The 22,691-nt window shown below is 43.7% G+C and overlaps 1 protein-coding gene across 4 annotated transcripts in view; it reads left to right on the forward strand.

Annotated features, from left to right (window-relative positions):
- Nucleotides 1–22,691, forward strand: part of SLC4A10 (solute carrier family 4 member 10) — a 241,875-nt gene that overhangs the window by 213,627 nt on the left and 5,557 nt on the right. For 3 of the 4 annotated variants that reach the window (XM_069733040.1, XM_069733042.1, XM_069733041.1), the window contains exons 19-25: nucleotides 88–339; nucleotides 1,823–1,891; nucleotides 3,073–3,246; nucleotides 3,884–4,006; nucleotides 4,751–4,818; nucleotides 14,514–14,630; nucleotides 21,747–21,784. In XM_069733040.1, coding sequence (XP_069589141.1) covers nucleotides 88–339; nucleotides 1,823–1,891; nucleotides 3,073–3,246; nucleotides 3,884–4,006; nucleotides 4,751–4,818; nucleotides 14,514–14,630; nucleotides 21,747–21,759 — 816 coding nt within the window. In that variant the 3' untranslated portion in view covers nucleotides 21,760–21,784. The remainder of the gene's footprint in view (nucleotides 1–87; nucleotides 340–1,822; nucleotides 1,892–3,072; nucleotides 3,247–3,883; nucleotides 4,007–4,750; nucleotides 4,819–14,513; nucleotides 14,631–21,746; nucleotides 21,785–22,691) is intronic. The other variant, XM_069733043.1, reaches the window with a different exon arrangement.

The raw sequence follows: 22,691 nt of genomic DNA on the forward strand, positions 1-22,691 counted from the left end.
TTTAATTGAAGATTCACCCTGGTTCTTCAAACTAAAACTAATTACATCAATAATCTAATAAGATTTTTTTTTACATTGTTGCTGCAGAAAGGCTGCGGTTACCATCTCGATCTTCTCATGGTTGGGGCTATGCTTGGCGTATGTTCTGTGATGGGATTGCCCTGGTTCGTCGCTGCCACTGTCCTGTCCATCACTCACGTGAACAGTCTGAAATTGGAATCCGAGTGCTCCGCTCCAGGAGAGCAGCCAAAGTTTTTGGGAATTCGGGAACAGAGGGTGACGGGACTTATGATTTTTGTTCTTATGGGATCATCCGTTTTTATGACGAGGATTCTTCAGGTTTGTAAAATGCAAATTTTTATTTGTTGTAACTTAATTAAAAGATACTTTTAATATTTCTTATCTAAATATTGAGAAATAGATCTATTTGAAATATTCAATATTATATGCAAAATGATTAAAGCCATATTAATACAGTGTATAGAATAAGACAATGTTGTGCAATTGGCATAAAAAAGAGTAAATTCAATGATTTATTAAACAATTAACTTTAGTAACAACAAATTTGGGAAATCTGTCAGTAGGATTAACCCTCCTAAGTCATCTATATGGGCATGCAGGTCATAGGAAGCTGAATAAATGAATACCTTGATATCTGCGATCCGATGGCTTATTCCAGAGAAATCCACATTTTTCTTAATATGTAAATGAGCTGTTAAGATCTATGGGCCGGACTTAGATCTCCCGGAGAATCTGACTCCAGAGGTTATTATAAATGAAAGGGAACATTACCAGTGTGAGACAAGAAATGACTGACAGTCCGCTCTCCTGATCTACATGTCTCACACTGGTAACTCCCCCTTTGTCAGTCTGGAGGTTGATTTTCAGGGAGATCTATATCCGGCCCATAGATCCTAATCGCTCATTTACAAATTAGGAAAAACGTGGATTTCTCTGGAATAGGACATCGGGTCACAGATATCAAGGTACCAATTGACCCAATTGCTCAGCGTGCTTCATTTTGCTATTTTGTAGACTACTACTTTAAAATAAGTACTTTTGAAGGCGTTAGAAAATAGAAAAACAATTTGAAATATTGAAACTTTTTCAAGCATTATGTATAAAAGAGGAAAATAGTGAAGTGTATAGTTTAAATGAAAACATTTAAAATGTAAGATATTTTACTAAAATATCTTTAACAACTGACCCTTCAAGACAAGTATGCATGTAAGGCTGCTTTCACACATCAGTTTTTTGCCATCAGTCTCAATCCGTCGAATTTTGAAAAAAACTGATCCGTCGCAGATTGTGAAAAACTGATGTGACGGATCAGTTTTTTTGCCGGAACCGATTAGCTGATCCAGCTAATTGGATTCTAAAAAATTCGGAGCATGCTCCGTTTAAAAAAACGGAATCCATCGCCAGAAGCCATCCGGCGCCATAGGCTTCCATTCTAGCAAAAGCTGTCCATTTTTTCGACGGACACAAAAAACATTCCTTTGTGCGTTGTCTCCGGCCGCCGGACCGACAATTTTCGATGGATCTGGCGAACAACAGATGAAACGTGAGGCCATCTGTCACAATCTGTCGCTAATACAAGTCTATGAGAAGAAAATGGATCCGGTGGCTTCAGTCGCTGGATCCGTTTTTTTCAAAATTCGACGGATTGCAACTGATGGCAAAAAACTGATGGGTGAAAGCGGCCTAATGGAGTGTATGTTTTTGTTATTGTAGAACTGTAAAAATATGTAGTGTGTTTATGAAAATAAAAACACTTGTATTTAATTTTTTACATTAATTTTTGTTTCTTTATGGTAACCAGTTTATTCCAATGCCCGTTCTCTATGGCGTCTTTCTCTATATGGGTGCCTCGTCACTAAAGGGAATTCAGGTAATATTTTTAATTGTTATAATAAATAAATATGCAATAAGTATGAAACTAACTATTTTTTTTATTTCTCGCTTTTACATTCAAATGCCCATTAGGCTTTTTAAAAAAAATATTTTTAAACTATTTTATTGAGTTACAAAATACTAGAAGAGCTTAGATCTACAGTATTTAATGTCTAGTTTTACATTATTGACTATGTAATATAATTGAAGCGTTTGGAATACTTGATAGCAGTAGACCTTGCCTGGTAGTGATGAGCGAGTGTGCTCACTGCTCGGGTTTTCCCGAGCACGCTCGGGTGCTCTCCGAGTATTTGTAACTGCTAGGAGATTTAGTTTTCATCGCGGCAGCTGAATGATTTACAGCTACTAGCTAGCTTGATTACATGTGGGGATTCCCTAGCAACCAGGCAACCCCCACATGTACTCAGCCTGGCTAGTAGCTGTAAATCATTCAGCTGAGGTGATGAGAACTAAATCTCCGAACACTAACTAATACTCGGAGGTCACCCGAGCATGCTCTGGAAAACCGAGCAATGAGTATACTCGCTCATCACTATTGCCTGGGCCTTAATTATTTTTTTTAAATATATTGACCAACCCAACCATCTATCCCTGAGCCCTCCATATCCAGGAACACCCAAGGCGACCAAATCCTTTGATCCAAATCATTGGCTAATATATTGGCCAACCCAACCATTCATCCCTGAGCCCTCCATATCTAGGTACACCCAAGACAGCCGAATCTTTTGATGAAAATCATTGGCCAATATATTGGCCAGCTCAACCATCTTTCCCTGAGCCCTCCATATCCAGGTACACCCAAGGTAACCAAATCCTTTAATCCAAATCATTGACCAATATATCGGCCAACCCCACCATCTATCCCTGAGTCCTCCATATCCAGGTACACCCAAGGCAGCCAAATCTTTTGATCCAAATCATTGGCCAATATATTGGCCAACTCAACCATCTATCCCTGAGCCCTCCATATCCAGGTACACCCAAGGCAACCAAATCCTTTGATCCAAATCATCAATCCCCACATGGTAAGTATGGTAAAACTACCCTCATTTAACGTCCAAAATTCCGACTCGAACCTCAATGGTCTTAGGTAGTTTAGATACAAATAGAAAATTCGAATAAATGAAGTCAATGGTTAAAACCAATTGTGTTTTCTAGTTCTTTGACCGAATCTTATTGTTCTGGATGCCAGCAAAACATCAGCCAGACTTCATCTACCTGAGACACGTTCCCCTGCGGAAGGTTCATCTCTTCACCGTGCTCCAGCTAAGTTGTCTGGTTCTTCTATGGGTCATCAAAGCCTCGCGAGCCGCCATTGTGTTTCCTATGATGGTGAGAAGCTGTACTGCTTACTTTATAAAAAAGAATGGAAACAAATAAATGTTGTTTTGCAGTCTAAATCCATAACAATATTTTTGTGATTTTGTGGCCCCAAAGTTCCAAGTTTTTTCATCTTAAATTTGATAGTACAGATAACATTGCCCCTTCCTTCTGAATTGCATATTTTAATTAATGCCAAAGATAGAGGCCAAAAGAAGTGACAAATTCCATGTGGATTTTGAAATAAATCTGCTTTAAAATCCACATGAAGGAATATTGAAGCTGTTTTTGATATGATATCTTCAAAATCTACATAAAAAATCTATGTATGACCAAAGCGTTAGGAATCTGGATAAGGAAAAAACTGCCAATTGAAGTTGAATTCAAATAGAAAATCTAATTAAAATCTTATTTTAACTGAAATATAATTAAAATCTCTGAAAAAAAGGCTCGTACTGTTCATTTTGTCAATGTCAATTCTTCTACATTTTTTCGTCTTCTTTGTCTTTTCTGTGTTTTCCCCCTTTTCCCTCTTTTTCTTCACCTTTTCCCCAGGACCAGATTCACGGGTTCTACATTTTATTCTTATTTACTTTCATTAATCCACATTTTGCATCATTACTTCTGCCGTTTGCTTTTTTCCCATAAGGTCCTGGCATTAGTGTTTGTAAGGAAACTTATGGACTTTTTCTTCACAAAACGGGAATTGAGTTGGTTAGATGATTTAATGCCTGAAAGTAAGAAAAAGAAATTGGAAGATGCTGAAAAAGAGGTTTGTTAAGCTTTGCTCTCAATCTTTCTCATGTACTTAGAGCCATATTATATATGTTGTCATTGCCCTGTAATTTTCTTTTCCAGATAGATCATGGTGGGCTAGCTATAGGGAGTTTTTGTAACAATTGTTACCGGACCTTTAGTCCACAAAAATAATAAAAAGTGACACTATATGAAAACAACTAGAACTAGGGTCTCTTTTTTTTCCAAGGATTTTATAGCAAAAAATTATCATTAGGGACATACTTATACCAGGATCTCAAGATGTCTTTTTGACATCATGCCAATTTCAATCTCATTCTTGCTCTTGGGTAACCAATATAAAGTGAAATGCTCAGATTTCGAAAATATAAATTTCAAGAATAACTTTTTTTTTCTAGAGATTTCCACTCATGATTGTCAATTTATAAATAAGTAATTCTCAAGAACAGTGAACTTTAATCGATGGTCCACAATGTGTAGAAAGAGTACAAATACCGGCAGGTCCTTACAGGCGCAGACTGTAAGGATATGATTAACGTTGAAGTTTTTTATCAGCCAGTTTCGAGATCACGGCTCTAGGAAGCCTGACACATGGGTCATTGTAAGCGTAAATAAGGAACATGCCCGAGAAACAAAAATGTCCTCCATTGACCGGCGATAACGTGTTTAGTCAAGGAGAACACAATTCTGCTCTCCTCCGTCGAGCCATCAGCTCTGACCTCATTCAGTCTAAAATTATTTCTGTATTGTGTCTCTTTAGGAAGAACAAAGTATGCTTGTGCTGGAAGATGAAGGAACAGTACAATTAGCAATGGAGGGGAATTGCAGGTAATCCTATGATATACATGTTATGTGTCGTCTTTTATTATATTGACGGACCCCAAATAATACAGCAGAGTGCATGTGAGGGCTTTGTAAGCTATTCTCTAAATGTAGACCCTCTGGCGATGACACATATTGCCAAAATGTACTCTGCTGCTCCATACAACAGAGCCGAATGGCCTCTATGTAGTGCTCCGTCGATGCCGTATGTGAAAGTCTATCCTACAAGCAATGCAATATTTCTTTTTAATGCATCATAATTTCATGTGGACTCAGACACACTTCTAGGTGGAGGGGGCATCTGCTATAGCTCCGTATGTCTGATTTTACAGATTTCCCTTAGAGATCAGCAGATATATTCAAGCGGAATTAAACTCTATTAGGATTTTATAAAAATACATACGGTATATTTTTTTCTAATTAGCTTCAGAATGGATTTAGATAAAAGGCCACCATTTTGCTGAATCGTAAAGGGCTGTCAGCAGGTTAAAAATAAAAAAAATACTTATACTCACCTTACCACTCACCTCTGTGGACCCTCTGCTCCTCACTGTCCCCCATCTGGTCCTTGTTAAATCTTCTCATCACCAGCGCTCATGCTGAAATCCTGAACCTCTTCACAGGAGTCAGGGACTTCTGCCTCTGATGAGTCCTGGGACAGTTCTGCACATGTGCGCCCAAGGTCCCGGCATCACAATATCACGGTATGTGCCATGACCTTATGTGCATGTACACAACCGTCCTGGGCCTAATCAGAGCCATAAGTCCCAGCCTAGTATGAAGAGACTACGGATTTCATTGCGAGCAGCGGTGATAAGACGATTCAACGAGGATCGGACAGGGAACATGGAGGAGCAGAGGTACTGGGGAAGTGAGCGGTATGGTGAGCATGAGGATTTTTGTTTATTTTTACATTTTACGTTATTATGCTTCGGGTGTCTAAAAGAACTTAGAGCATACAGTAATAACATGCACGATCTAGTGAATTTTAATTTTGCCCGATCCGCTCATCTTTGTTACCGTCCCATATTAAAGCTCTGTGCAAATGATGAGCGTATGCATGAAGTAAAACAAAGGCTGGTCTTCAGTAGAGTTTTACCAAATCCAAATGTGCCATATTTGTACAGAATTTATGTTTGACGATCATTTCCGAACATGTCTGCTCATCTCTACTTATATGAGCAAATATGTTTGGAAAACGATTGTTAGGACTGGCGGAACGCACCCAGAAAGATGATATAGATGCGTTCGCAGTCCGAGGTCCACCGTGCAGGTGAAAACCCGCTGCTAGTAAATTGCAGACTATATGGCGGTACACTAAAGTAAACACACGTGGGTTCAACCTCACCCAGCGTGAGGGAAGCAATCCTGTTGCGTCACAGGACCGCGGTACCGCACCTAAAGCGCGAGCAAGCAGTCAGCGTACTTAACCCCAACTGGGATTGAAGTCCGATTAGACCCTTGCTGGCACTACACCGCAACTGGGTGTGTAAGGAAACTAATTAGAAATATATAAATGCGCAGGAGTGCGAGCAATGCCGCACTGACGGACGCCACCAACCACACAGGCTTGTGTATGGAAAGCGCTAGGCAAGCGCACGGCGCCGTACAGGCGAACACAGCAAGAGGACGCTGTAATGTGTGTATCGTGCAGATGGTTAGTCGGGCGCTAGATAGCTACCAACATCCGCGAGCAGACAACAACTCTAGGGAGGGATATTTAGGAGCTTTCATCCATCGACATACATCCATCTACACACACACATATATAATTATGAGACAATACTAGCGCATGGCCGTGCGGTCATGCGCAGTTTATATAGTTGCAGCACAGGAAGTGGCTACAGAACTTTTGCCCTTCCAAGACCTGCCAAGAGGACCAATGGGATGTGCCGCAGAGCCTGAGCACCTGACCCTCGATCTCCAACGGGAGATCTTGCCCTGGGCATGCTCAGTATGTGCAGACAAGGACTTAGTCCCAGAGAAGTCCGCTTGCTGCTGACCAGTACTGGCTTTAATGGCAGAAGCTGGAGAAGCAGCAGTAACTCTTAGAACAGAGTGAGATTGAGCAAGACGCTGGGACCGACGTCTTTGCTGAGCAGACTCCACTGCGGCTGGAACAGAAAGGGAGACCGCAGTGGAGATGGCTCGAGATTCCCCCTGTGCAGAAGCGGGAACTCGACCTCTAACATTACCCCCCCTCCTAGGGCCCCCCCCTCCTTGGGCCTCGCTACGTTCGAAGGCAGCAATAAACTGCGGAGCCCGAATGTGCTCAGCAGGCTCCCAGGACCTATCCTCAGGGCCGTAACCCTTCCAGTCCACCAAAAAATATTTTTTGCCACGTACCACCTTGCACCCCAAGATAGCGTTCATCTTGAAATTGTCCGTAGACGAACCCGATGTCTCGGCAGATGACTCAGAAAACCGGGACATGTATACGGGCTTAAGGAGGGACACATGAAAGGTGTCGGTGATACCAAGGCGTGGAGGAAGGGCCAGACGGTAGACCACAGGATTAACCTGTTCGAGGACCTTGAAGGGACCCAAGTAGCGAGGAGCAAATTTAGTGGACTCAACTCGCAGCCTGATGTTACGGGCGGAGAGCCACACCAAGTCGCCAGGAGCAAAGGTCGGAGCGGGGCGCCGATGAGCATCGGCGGAGGACCTCATTCTCTCCTTAGAGGCCCGAATAGCATCCTGAGTGTGGTCCCAAATATCCCGTGCCTCCACAGCCCAGTCTGCCACCCTGGAGTCTGCGGAAGACACGGGCATAGGCACAGGTACCCGTGGATGCTGACCATAGTTGAGGAGGAATGGAGTTTGTCCAGTGGAGTCGGCTACGGCGTTGTTCAGCGCAAACTCTGCCCATGATAGCAAGGATGCCCAGTCGTCCTGCCTGGCTGAAACAAAATGTCGCAGGTATGTGACCAAGGTCTGGTTGGCTCTCTCTACCAACCCATTCGTCTCGGGATGATAAGCGGAAGAGAGATTCAACTCAATACTGAGTAGACGACAAAGCTCTCTCCAGAACCGAGACGCAAACTGGGGACCTCGGTCACTGACAATTTTGTCAGGCATACCATGTAGGCGGAAGATATGTTTAATGAACAACGCTGCCAGGGCCCGTGCAGAAGGTAACCGTGGTAGCGGCACCAAATGCACCATTTTTGAGAAATGATCGGTAATGACCCAAATAATGGTACAGCCGCGAGATTTGGGTAAACCCATGACAAAGTCCATCCCGACCATCTCCCAGGGCTTATCTGCCACTGGCAAGGGATAGAGCAACCCAGCTGGCCTTTGACGCGGAGATTTATTTTTGGCGCAGGAGACACACGCCAGAACATAATCCCTGACATCCCGGACCATATGCGGCCACCAGTACGTCCTCGCCAGTAGCTCAGATGTCCTTTTTGTCCCAAAGTGTCCACCCACCCTTTACGAATGAGCCCAAGAGAGAACCTCCGGTCGCAAATTAATGGGCACAAAAGTCTTGCCCGGAGGCACAGACTCCAGTGAAACCGGCACTACGGTTCTCAGGCTCTCAGCAGGGACAATAAGCCGAGGCTCCTCTTCCTCCTCCTCAGTTGACATAAGGGAGCGAGAGAGAGCGTCGGCACGAATATTCTTCTCCCCGGTGAGATAATGCAGAGTAAAATGGAACCGGGAGAAAAATAAGGACCATCTGGCCTGACGAGAATTCAGCCGCTGGGCTGTGTGTAAATACACCAAATTTTTGTGGTCCGTGAAGACCTGGAAAGGAAACCTTGCACCCTCCAGAAGATGTCTCCACTCCGAAAAGGCCAACTTCATCGCTAGCAACTCCCTATCCCCGATGGAGTAATTTCTCTCCGCTGACGTAAAGGTCTTTGAGAAAAAGAAGCATGGATGCTTCCGACCTTGAGCATCCTTTTGATAGAGGACTGCTCCAGCACCAACGGATGAGGCATCCACCTCCATTAGGAATGGCTTATCAACATCGGGGCGACGTAAGATGGGAGCGCTAGCAAAGTGGGACTTAATAGAAGTGAAGGCCTTGGAGACCTCTTCCGACCACAATTTGGGATTTGCTCCCTTCTTAGTGAGGGCTACCAAGGGAGCTACCAGAGTTGAGAAGTGGGGAATGAACTGGCGGTAATAGTTAATGAACCCCATAAAGCGCTGCACCGCTTTAAGAGAATGGGGCTCTTGCCAGTCCATCACAGCCTGTAGTTTGGCAGGATCCATAGCCAATCCCTGGGCGGAGATGATATAGCCCAGGAACGGTAAAGACTCCTGCTCAAACATACACTTCTCCAACTTAGCATAAAGAGAGTTTGCCCGTAGGAGGTCGAAGACTCTGCCAACATCTCTCCGGTGGGAGTCAATATCTGGAGAAAAGATGAGAATATCATCCAGATAGACTACAACTGAGGTGGAAAGCATATCCCGGAAGATGTCGTTGACAAAGTCTTGGAAAACGGCTGGAGCATTACAGAGCCCGAAGGGCATCACCAGATACTCATAGTGCCCATCTCTGGTGTTAAACGCCGTTTTCCATTCGTGCCCCTCACGGATGCGAATCAGGTTATAAGCACCCCGCAGATCTAATTTAGTAAACACTCTAGCTCCCCGAAGCCTATCGAAGAGCTCGGATATCAGGGGCAAAGGATACTTGTTCTTAACCGTGATAGCGTTAAGACCCCTGTAGTCTATGCATGGACGTAGTTCCCCATTCTTCTTCTGCTCGAAGAAGAACCCTGCCCCAGCAGGTGACACTGACTTCCTGATGAACCCTCTTGCCAGATTCTCTTGAATGTACTGAGACATGGCCTCCGTCTCCGGGAGAGATAATGGATAAACTCGACCCCGGGGAGGCTCCGCACCAGGCAAGAGATCGATAGGACAGTCATAGGGGCGATGGGGCGGAAGGGTCTCCGCCGCCTTTTTGGAGAACATGTCTGCATAAGACCAATATTGCTTGGGGAGAGAGGATAGATCTGCGGGTACCTCTGTAGTAGCAACCTGAACGCACTCTCGGTGACACCTACCCCCACATGATTCACCCCATCCCAGAATTCTGCCAGAGGACCACTCGATGTGAGGAGAGTGGTACCGTAACCAAGGTATCCCCAACAGGATCTCATCAATCCCCTCAGGAATGATGAGCAGAGATATAATCTCCTGATGGGATGGTGACATGGACAGAGTAAAAGGGATGGTCTGATGTGTTATCTGTGCAGGGAGTGTCAACCCATTCACCACTCGTACCGTTACTGGTTGAGATAGCATAACCAGGGGTATTGCGTGACGTTGGGCGAAGGCAGAAGACATAAAATTGCCCTCCGCCCCAGAATCCACGCAGAGCTCTACCGAGTGGGAGGATGAGCCAAAAGTAATTGTCCCCTTGAAAGACAATTTGGAGGCAAACGTTGCAGTGTCTAGTGCACCTCCACCTACTACCACTAGACGCTGACGTTTCCTCGACCGCTGATGACATCTGGTGGCAAGATGTCCTGACTGTTGGCATACATGGCAAACCTGGAGTGCACGGGCGGTCCGGGACTTAGATCCCGCTCGTGACACCACCTTAGGTTCATGGGGCTCAGGAGCCTGGACTGGAAATTCTAAAGGTTTGGCGAAGGTGGGAGCCAGCCGAAACCTCTGCCTACACTGGGCTCGCTAACCTCCGCTCGTGAAAACGGAGGTCAATACGAGTAGATATAGTTATTAATTCCTCCAGTGTGGCGGGAATCTCCCTAGTGGCCAGGGCGTCCTTAACGTGGTCAGCCAGCCCCCTCCAAAATATAGGGATAAGGGCTTTATCCGACCACTCCAGCTCAGATGCTAGAGTGCGGAAGTGGACGGCAAAAAGGCTGACCAAGGACGAGCCCTGAGTCAATGCCAACAGTTGGAGCGCCGTATCATGGGTGACACGAGGTCCTAAAAAGACCTGTTTCAGAGTGCTCAGGAATAACGGAGCACTCTGCACCACAAGATCGTCACGCTCCCACAGCGGCGTAGCCCACTGCAACGCCCTGTCCGACAATAAGGAAATGATAAAGCCCACCTTAGCCCGCTCTGTAGGGAAACGAGAGGCCAGAAGCTCGAGATGTATTGAGCACTGACTCACGAAACCCCTACAGGACTTACTGTCACCAGAAAATTTCTCTGGTAGCGGGAGGCGAGATAGCGTCGGTACAGGGGCAGCAGTGGACAAGGTAGCTGCAGCCACACTTGCAGCCTGAACAGCGACAGCAGTAACATCCACAGCTGAAGTTGAATGCTCTAGAGCCGCCAACCTTCCCTCCAGCTGCTGGATGTACCGCTGTAAACGCTGATCGTCCGCCATTTACTAGCTAGACCTTGGCGCTAGTATTGTGTTAGGACTGGCGGAACGCACCCAGAAAGATGATATAGATGCGTTCGCAGTCCGAGGTCCACCGTGCAGGTGAAAACCCGCTGCTAGTAAATTGCAGACTATATGGCGGTACACTAAAGTAAACACACGTGGGTTCAACCTCACCCAGCGTGAAGGAAGCAATCCTGTTGCGTCACAGGACCACGGTACCGCACCTAAAGCGCGAGCCAGCAGTCAGCGTACTTAACCCCAACTGGGATTGAAGTCCGATTAGACCCTTGCTGGCACTACACCGCAACTGGGTGTGTAAGGAAACTAATTAGAAATATATAAATGCACAGGAGTGCGAGCAATGCCGCACTGACGGACGCCACCAACCACACAGGCTTGTGTATGGAAAGCGCTAGGCAAGCGCACGGCGCCGTACAGGCGAACACAGCAAGAGGACGCTGTAATGTGTGTATCGTGCAGATGGTTAGTCGGGCGCTAGATAGCTACCAACATCCGCGAGCAGACAACAACTCTAGGGAGGGATATTTAGGAGCTTTCATCCATCGACATACATCCATCTACACACACACATATATAATTATGAGACAATACTAGCGCATGGCCGTGCGGTCATGCGCAGTTTATATAGTTGCAGCACAGGAAGTGGCTACAGAACTTTTGCCCTTCCAAGACCTGCCAAGAGGACCAATGGGATGTGCCGCAGGGCCTGAGCACCTGACCCTCGATCTCCAACGGGAGATCTTGCCCTGGGCATGCTCAGTATGCACAGACAAGGACTTAGTCCCAGAGAAGTCCGCTTGCTGCTGACCAGTACTGGCTTTAATGGCAGAAGCTGGAGAAGCAGCAGTAACTCTTAGAACAGAGTGAGATTGAGCGAGATGCTGGGACCGACGTCTTTGCTGAGCAGACTCCACTGCGGCTGGAACAGAATGGGAGACCGCAGTGGAGATGGCTCGAGATTCCCCCTGTGCAGAAGCGGGAACTCGACCTCTAACAACGATCGCCAAACATAAATTCGGCACAAAATATGGCACATTCGGATTCGGCAAACGGTTTCCGAACAAGTTCGCTCATCTCTAGTCTTAAGCGGAGGACCTGCCCTCTATGGTGTCCATGTATTATAGCTAATCAATGGGGTTTGTTATGATGGAACAACCCCTTTCAATGAATATTCCACTCTTGATGATAATGAGCAACATCCGCTAGTAAAAACTACATGAAATGTTAAGTGAGACCCCAATTACTTTTATTGCTATTGATTTTGATTGCATTTTCATCTTTGTTTATGTTTACAGATTTCAGTTTTTTTCTTCACCAAGAGAGCAGTGCATTGTGGGAGATAAGAGTTACATAGAGCTAAGCTGTTAGGTCACATGACTGTCCGCAGAGTAGCTGTCTGTTTCCAAGGGCAACCACACAAATTTCAGAATGACAGTAATTCAAAGGATTTCCCAAAAACTCATCTGCCTGTTTATAATATGGAATAATGTTCAACGCAGATTTATATTTTATTATGTGAATTTTTTTTTCCTTTTGAGGATAAAACATATATTGTGTTATTTTTGGATATCGTTGTGATATCAAAGTAATTTTGGCTTCAAAATGTCAGTCACTTCAATTAAATTAAAAAAAAATCAGAGTGTCATAAAATATACCTTTACAAATCTGTAGCTATTCCCGTCCAATGCAATTTGGTCCTCCATTGATTTCTACTTCCTGTATAGTAATGGTTCTCGGATACAGGGCCATGTGGCCAGGTGGAGCCAATCAGGAGCAATGGAGGGTTGCAACTTGGGCCAGTGATTGTCTAAGTGGTCACTTCCTGTGTCTCAAGAGAAACCATGAAGTAGAGACCGAGTGACAAGATGAGCAATGCTTCTTTTTTAAACATTGTGATGTTTTAAGGAATATACATAAATTGTGCCCTTAGAGATGAACAAATATATTCAAGTGGAATTAATTTCTATTAGAATTTTATAAAAATAGGTATATTTTTTTCTAATTTGCTTTTTCTTGGATTAAAAAAAATGGCCAGAGATTTGCTTAATCTTAAAGGGCCAAAAGTTTAAAATAAAAAAATACCTATACTGACCTTACCACTCACCTCTCCGGACCCTCCGCTCCTCACCGTCCCCCATCCGGTCCTTGTCGTATCTTCTCATCACCACCACTCATGCGGAAATCCTGGGCCTGTTCACACTTGTCAGAGACTAGTCGGTACTACTTATAAATGAAAGGGGGGCGTTACCAGTGTGAGACATGTAGATCTGGAGAGAAGTCATTACATGACTCACACTGATAATGCCCCCTTCATTTAAAATAAGCTCTGGAGGCAGATTCTCAGGGAGATTTATGTCATGCCCAAAGATCTTAACAGCTCATTGACATATTAAGAAAAATCTAGATTCCTCTAGAATAAGACATCAGATCACAGATATCAAGGTATCATTTTATTCAGTTTTCTATAACCCACATGCCCATATAGATGGCTTAGGAGAGTTGATCCCACTGACAGATTAAGAAAAACATACAATGGAATTCTCAGGGGAGAGAGTTCACGTTATAGACATTAATCTTCCATCAATAAAAAAAAAAAATCTATGTTTCGAATGACCTGAAATTTCCCTAGTGACTTCTATGGTCTGGCAGAACTTTGGGCTCAAAAGCAAAAAAGAATTATCAACATTGGACATTTACTTTAATCAAATTAAACCTTGCATTTGCATTGTTCCTTCCGTGTACAGATGTGTCCTTCCCTAGTTTTGGTTTGACATCACAAGATAAGTACAGGATGACCAGTTTTTGAAAAAAACAAAACAAAAAAAAATATATATATTTTTTTTCGGTAAGGTTGGGATTTACCGTATTTATGGTATATGTGTCTTTACAATGCGTAGCTACCTGGTTGTATGATGTGGATTGTCGCCTCTTGAGGCTTGTGCATGCACGTCACAATAATGTAACGAGCTTGTATTGTGAGAAATTGTAGTCATTTCTGAAATTTTTCGAGAGTTAAGAATGGACACATGTGCGTGTGTCAAAAAAATTTCCACCCGTCTGTACTTTATGGAATAGTGAAATGGTCATTCCAGTTAGACCTAATTGTTATACATGTAGCTGGTATGTAGCTCGCTCAGTAATGTTTACAGCATTGGCATAAACTACCAAAATGATCCTTTTCTTTCTGTTGTTGGAAACAGAAGATTGGTTTCATACCATAATATCCACTTTTTTTGTAATTTTGCAAATATTTACAAATTTTCATTTAGAAACTTCTGGGATGAGAACTCTATAAAAAAAAACTAGTCCAATTATTTATTGTGTGCATTATTGTGTTAATTCTGTCTAGAGAGGACCCATCAGTAATAAACATTTCTGATGAAATGGCAAAAACCTCTGTGTGGAAGACTCTGCTAATAACCTCAGAAAATGCAAAGACTAAGGAATCAAGCTTTTCTTCTAAAAGGTTTTAATTTTTTTTCTTAGTAATGTCATTCCTCGTTTTGTATGATTTTAGTAGAATGGAGCTTTTTTTTTTGTCGTAGATCCAGAACATTTTTAGTTATTCGATCATATTGCAGATATAATTAGCTTAAAGTCTTATTCATACCTCATTCTCAACATCCAGTGTATATGTCATAAATGCAAACAGGTTGTAGTCCAGTAGTTGTGGCTTTCGGGGAATTTCAGCATGGAAATGCCACTTGTAGCCAAAGACTGCATAACAAATAGAACATTTTTCAGCCGATTCTTGATTAAAATATTTAAAAAAACTTTTATTCCTTATTAGAAAAATTGGCACTCACATTAAATCCAAGCATGATATAGTTTCCTACGCATTTCAGACTAAGGACTTTTCTTTGTCTGAAACTGGTAGGCACTATATCCTGCTTGGATTTATTGTGAGTGGCAATTTCTACGAAATGTAAAAAAAGTTTTTGAACTATTTTAAACCATAATTTGCTGGAATATGTGTTATATGTCATAAATACCGGATAGATGGGGTGGTCACATCTCGGGGACCTCTACCTGTCAGGATACTAATAGTCACCTAAATCCTGTTTTGATCTTGCAAAGTAGTATTGAATTCAGTAGATAAGTCTACGACAAGTCTATCACGGTTGCAAAATAGACTTCAATGGAGTATTGACGCCTCTTGTTGAAGCTGATGATTACTAAATTGCATTGGAAAATTGGTGTCTGGATACACCTGTTCTCCTAGTAAGTGCAAATTCCGATATCTCTTGAAACATGGCCCGACTGGTTGCTGGTCTCTAGTCCCGAACTCAGCAGCCTCATGGACATCAAGGACTAACACAGATCGTGTTTCTTGGATGGCTGATTTCGAGCTAAGTTGTATAAGTATGACCTTTACCTATGGCATAAATGCATCAGGTGGGAAAGCCCTTTCACCTGTAATTCTACCTTTGGGTCAACAACTTAGGATTACACTAGGGAGCTAAACAACTGAGAGTTTGCTATATAATGTTATTATCAGACTTTCTCCCTCTATAGGAGGGTAGTAACTGAACTTGGAATTTCTGCATTACTGTATTTGAGTTAGCAGAATCCAGGCTGCCATAACTATCTCCAGCATCCACATTTCAACATATGGTATGAGTGCAAAGAATTCTTCTTAAAAAGTAACTAATTTTTTTTTTTTTTAGTTAAACACCACTCCAGTGGATTTTTTTTATTTCCCTGTTGGAGTGGTGTCATTAATCTATGTCCCTACCCCTAGCAATATACTTACCAACCACTGTCTACAGCTGTTCCTGGTTCCACTCCTGTCCCGTAAAGTCATCTTGTGACCTCAGCTCCTGACTAACCGGAAGTCAGAAGTAATGGTCACAAGCTCTCAATGGAAGACTATGAGCCTCATTCTGGCTCTCTTAGACTTACATTGACACATCTTTTCTGGCTCGCCCATCGACCACTTGGAGCGATCCAGCAAGTCGCAACCTACAGAAGATGCCCAGAGGGGCGCCGATAACAGAAGAAGACAACGGCAGGTAAGTAAATTACTAGAGGCATGGGACATGCATTAGTGACACTGCTCCTGCTGTGAAAAAAAACACTAAAAAAAACACCAGCGTGGTGCTTTAAAGGGAATCTGTCACCCCCTGGGATGTATATAACCTATTAATATGGGCATACAGGTGATAGAAATATTACACTAGTCCCACCTGTATTCCTCCTATTTCTGGTCTTGTTGTTGAAAAATCGTCTTATGTTTCTTTATGCTAAGGATTTCTTCCAGGCTCCGGGGCTCGGCAGAAATCTCTACCTCCTGTCTTCATTTGCGTACCACCCCCCTTCCCATCAGTGTGACAGTGCCCTGTAACATGTAATGGTGGCCCTGGAATCCCGCGCCTGAGCCCTACAATAGTGTGATTATACTTACCTATTCCACCCTTCTATGGGCATTGACTTCAGCGTTCTTCTGCACAGGTGCAGGCGTGCTTGATGATTAGGTGCTCTCCCCACTTCCTTCTTCCCTGCATAGTTAGGAACCATACAGTTTCTGATGTCTCATGTATGAATGGTGGGGAGAGAACCATATCGACCCGCACGCCGAACGTCACTGCATAACACGCCTACGCAGAAGAACGCTGGAGCCAATGCCCATAGAAGGGCAGAATAGGTACTGTATAATCACGCTATTGTAGGGTGCAGGTGCAGGATTCCGGGTCCACCAATACATGTCACAGGGCATTGTGATTAAGATGGGAGGGGGGTAGTAAGCAAATGAAGGCAGGAGGCAGTCATTAGCATATTGAAGTAAAAGACAATTTTTCAATAACAAGACCGCAGATATGAGACATACTGGTTAGGACTATTTTAACATTTCTATCACCTGTATGCCCATTGCTCGCCTGCACAGAAGAATGCTGGAGCCAATGCCCTTAGAAGGGCAGAATAGGTACTGTATAATCACGCTATTGCAGGTGCAGGTGCAGGATTCCGGGTCTACCAATACATGTCACAGGGCATTGTGACTAAGACGGGAGGGGGGTGGTAAGCAAATGAAGACAGGAGGCAGAGATTTCTTCCAGGCACTGCACACCCTGGAGCCTGGAAGAAATCATTAGCATATTGAAATAAAAGACAATTTTTCAATAACAAGACCGCAGATAGGAGACATATTGGTTAGGACTATTTTAACATTTCTATTACCTGTATGCCCATAACTCGCCTGCACAGAACGCTGGAGCCAATGCCCATAGAATGGCAGAATAAGTACTGTATAATCATGCTATTGCAGGGTGCAGGCGCAGGATTCTGGGTCCACCAATACATGTCACAGGGCATTGTGACTAAGATGGGAAGACCGCAGATATGAGACATACTGGTTAGGACTATTTTAACATTTCTATCACCTGTATGCCCATATTAATAGGTTATATACATCCCAGGTTGGGACAGATTCCCTTTAATTGTTGGTCGGCATTATTAAAGGGAACCTGTCACCCCGTTTTTTGAGATTGAGCTATAAATACTGTTAAATAGGGCCTGCGCTGTGTGTTCCTATAGTGTATGTAGTGTACCCCGATTCCCCATGTATGCTGAGAAATAACTTACCAAAGTCGCCGTTTTCGCCTGTCAATCAGGCTGGTCAGGTCGGGAGGGCGTGGTGACATCGCTGGTTCTTCCTCAGCTTTACGTTGGTGGCGTAGTGGCGTAGTGGTGAACAAGCAGCGCGCGATCTGCGCTGTCATCCCTTTCGTCGGTGGGGGCGGCCATCTTCCTGGGGCCGCGCGTGCGCAGATCGAGTGCTCTGCTGCACGGGGCTTCAGGAAAATGGCCGCGGGATGCCGCGCGTGCGCATTAGAGATCGCGGCGGCCATTTTCCCAAAGCCGAGATGCAAACTGCGGCCATTTTCCTGAAGCCCCGTGCAGCAGAGCACTCGATCTGCGCACGCGCGGCCCCAGGAAGATGGCCGCCCCCACCGACGAAAGGGATGACAGCGCAGATCGCGCGCTGCTTGTTCACCACTACGCCACTACGCCACCAACGTAAAGCTGAGGAAGAACCAGCGATGTCACCACGCCCTCCCGACCTGACCAGCCTGATTGACAGGCGAAAACGGCGACTTTGGTAAGTTATTTCTCAGCATACATGGGGAATCGGGGTACACTACATACACTATAGGAACACACAGCGCAGGCCCTATTTAACAGTATTTATAGCTCAATCTCAAAAAACGGGGTGACAGGTTCCCTTTAAAGTTGTGAAGTTTTGTATTCCATGACCTTATTTTGCCTCCTTCTCTTCGAAGCACTGTGCTGCAGTGCTGTTTTAGCTGCCTAGTTCAAGACTCTGCTTTCAACTGCAGCTCGGCAAGGATTCCGCATTCTAGTACAAACAATCTGTGTAAGGATCTTTCCCTGTCTGCACCCGTTCCCTGTACTCCAGCAGGGAAATTCCTCTCCTGGTTGTTTGTAAAAGAGTATAGGTTCTTGCTGAGAAGCTGCGGAAAGCAGATTATTAGGGAACATGAACCAGGCAGTTAAAACAGAACTGCAGCTTTTTGTTTGGATGAGAAGAATATTAAAAAAAATCGTAACTTTGCAATGGCCGATGAATAATTAAGAAAAAAAAGTAGTTGCTCTTTAAAACTGTAACGTATTAAAGAGAGTGATTTTGATAATAGTAGAATATATTGAGTTTTTATTTCTGCAGATCCCTGATAAAATCATTATAATGACTCTTAACTGAAACATGACTTTACATGGATACAGATATTTTTATTTTAACGCTCTAACGTGGCTTAGGCTAAGTTGATGAGTTGTGATGAGCATCATTGTAATTAATTTTCCCTGCCAGACATAAATCAATGCAGTATTCTCCCATTCATCCTTAGGTGCTATGGGTGATTAATGGAATCATGCTATTAGTCAGTAATTGTTTCTTTTCGTTCACTACATTTATTTTTCCATTGTAAGGCTCATTTACCTTGTTCTAGTCTTCAAACCAATTTGCAATTTTTGTCTTATCTTCTTTGTCCTGATGAGAAATTCTCGGCCTATTTATGTTATGAGCAAATTACTGTTCTTAAAGGAGTTTCGCTTTTTATTTTCTCCAGAAACAGCGCCACTCTTGTCCACATATGCAGCGTCTGGTATTATGTCGCTATTGATAGGAATAGATGAAGAACAGACATAGACTATGGACAAGGAGGGGACTATTTCTGGGGAAAAAAAGCAGATTGTTTATTATAGTCTTGGATAACCCCCGTTAAGAAAGTGCAGTGATTTATGTGTTGGATACAGGTGTAAAATATGAAACATACAGTATATAATATAAATTCTAATCAACAAATCATAAAAGAAAAATTGAAATAAAGTAAATTGCTGTTTTTTACTAAGCAATTTGTTATTATTGTATAACACAGACCCCCACCTCATTCACCCCTAATAGTCTAGTCTATATATTATCGCATGACCGGAAACCTAAGTGACTGATTGAAGAGATTTTTCCAAAGCGGACATTTATCACCTATACAAAGAATAGGTGGTAAATATTTGATTGCTGGGGGTCCACCAAGCACTCAAACACTCTCACTCCCATTACTTCTCACTGCAGATTACCACTGGGGAGGAGTTATAATAGATCGCCAGTTGAGCATACGCCGTTCCCTCCATTCAATGTCGGTCGGTCATTGACCTTGAATAGAGCTCCAGGGCGCATGCTCAAGTGCCGCTGAATTCGATTTACTACTCACTGCGATCGTACAGTCAGGAGGAACTGGGGATTCAGGACCACTGCGTTAGTGATCATTGATGGTCGGACTAGACATATGGTAACTGCTAGATTAGTCGAGATCTGCCTGCTGAGACTCCCTCCACTTGCAAGGACATGGGGTCTTTGTCTCTTGTTTGATTGGAGCGATGGTTGCACATGTGCACTGTAATTCTATTCTTTCTAAAGCAATGTACTTGACTTTTTCCATCTGTCCCATATACTTGGGATTGAGTGGTAGCACAAATGGTAGTCTCAGTGGTCTAACCCTCACCGATCTAGCAGTATCCCCTATCTATCGGATCGGGGCAGATATATAATTGGTGTAACCAGGGCCGGCGTCAGCACCCGGCGCACCTGGGCAAATGCCGGGGCCCCGGGGAGAGAGGGGGGCCCACTCACGCTGTCATAGATACAGCTGGGAGAGCACAGCAGGAGATAACATGCTCTCTCCGCCCACAAAGTCACTGCTGGCTGCGTTCTCTTAACCCCTATGTGCCAGCTCTGACACAAGCATCTTCTCACTCAGTGAGTGCAGCCAGGCAGGCACACATAGGGGTTAAGAGAAGGCAGCCAGTGTGACTTTGTTTGTGGGTGGAGAGAGCACGTTCTCTGCTCTGCTCTCCGCCCCTGGCTGGCTGCCGTGCTGCTGAAGTTCTGAGGCAGATTCAAGAGGAGCACCTAGTGCTACCAGTGCCTGAGTGAGTGGTGCTGCTATATACTACGTGGGCTGCGCTGCTATATACTATGTGGGCTGCGCTGCTATATACTACGTGGGCTGCGCTGCTATATACTACGTGGGCTGCGCTGCTATATACTACGTGGGCTGCGCTGCTATATACTATGTGGGCTGCGCTGCTATATACTACGTGGACTGCTATATACTACGTGGGCTGCGCTGCTATGTACTACGTTGGCTGTGCTATATACTACATGTGCTGCTATATGCTACGTGGGCTGCTATATGCTACGTGGGCTGCTATATGCTACGTGGGCAGTGTTATATACTACATGGCTGTGTTTATATGCGATCATGAATCGGGGTATGTGTTAAAGGGGGGGCCCACTGAGACTCTTTCGCCCGGGGCCCTCAAAAACCTGGAGCCGGCCCTGGATGTAACCTTTGCTCCCGGTAATGGGGCCCTCCCTTTCACTTGAGTAGGAAATAGCTTTTAGGACCATTCACTGCTACCACTGTGTGTGGAGCTGGGTCACTTCCAGTGTCACTCTTCAATCCAATCAGCTGATCATTGGTGGTGCCAGGATATGGAGTCACACCAATCTGGTATTGATAACCTTTTAAAGGATACGTCATCAACAATAAAGTCTTGAAAAATCTCTTTAAACTTGGTAGTGAGTGTGCAGTTAGCCTGCGCTGCCTCCACAGGTGAAATAAAGCAGTACACAGTTATCATATAAAATCAGTGCTTGGTCCCCCAGAGCAAAAATCACTCACTGGTCAATAGAGGAGTCTGTCATGAATATAGTACCCTCCGCCATTAAGTCAGAATTCTCTAGTAGGGTATTTAGAAAGGGGTTCAGTAAACCAGACAGTCCTTTAAACTAATAATTTTGGATTTGTTGTTTTTCTTTCAGCTTTGATTAATGTCGCCCCTTAATTTTTATTCTGGACATGTAGACTTGTATTTGGCCTCGCTAAATAAAATAGAATTTACTCTGAATTTGCAAGTTGTATGCTATATTATGTAGCTAGAAGACCCATATAGCCCCCACATCTTCATCATGCATGTTGCCTAATAGACTTAGTATTTTCTGAATTCCTATATCCATGCCGAACGACTGTATTTAATGCATTGCATATTACATTTCTATCATAAGCTCCCCTTCATAATCACTGTAGAAGCTGATCCCTAAAGGTAAGATCTCTCTGCATCTACATGCCATTAAACTAACCCTTGTAATAACAGGAGTATGAGATGTCAACCTCCATATGCATTGATAAATCTGCACCGGCTTTACCATTGGGACTACCAAAAGAAAATTGGCCTAAATCTACCAAATTGTGAATGCCGAATCAATGACTTGTGATTTTTAATTTTATAGAAATTTTAACTTAAGTAGAATTCGGATTAACATAGTAACATAGTAACATAGTTAGTAAGGCTGAAAAAAGACATTTGTCCATCCAGTTCAGCCTATATTCCATCATAATAAATCCCCAGGATTCCGATTCATCACGCCACAAATACTCTAAAAAATTACCAGCACCAACGAGAATAAATAATATGTTGTGTTCGAGTTTTGTGAAAATTGGCCTTTCTTTTTGTGGTTCTCCCAAAATTGGCATGCTGCTTCTATACTGTACCTGTCTGTTGTAAATAGTAATAAATCTGTACAAAAATAATCCAAGGGTTAGATCTCTAATATGCAGCTTCTACAGTTTCCAAAGAGCTATACAGATCCTTTAAAAAAAATGTTTTAAATGTGTGTCGCCAATACAAAGCTAAAGTGGCAGCACGCCATCACATAGCAGGTACGTGATTTTGCAGGAACCCAATGACATTCACATTTGACATATTTGATGAGCAGAATGGGAAAGAGGAATAGTTGACATATCTAATGACACTTCTCTTTCGGGAGGGGAAGCGATATGGTTGGATAGGCTAAATCCAAATTCAGAAATCTATTTTTTTCCTAAATGGCACATTGGCACCCCTACATCATGGATGAGCAAAGTGCAGTTAGATAATAGATCAGAACCCAGTGTCTATGGCCATCAATAGGGGCGATGGTTTATTGTAAACCCTTAGCTCATACTTCCAT

This window comes from Ranitomeya imitator, chromosome 7 (genome assembly GCF_032444005.1).
Source record: "Ranitomeya imitator isolate aRanImi1 chromosome 7, aRanImi1.pri, whole genome shotgun sequence".
In the NCBI taxonomy this organism is placed as follows: Eukaryota; Metazoa; Chordata; class Amphibia; order Anura; family Dendrobatidae; genus Ranitomeya; species Ranitomeya imitator.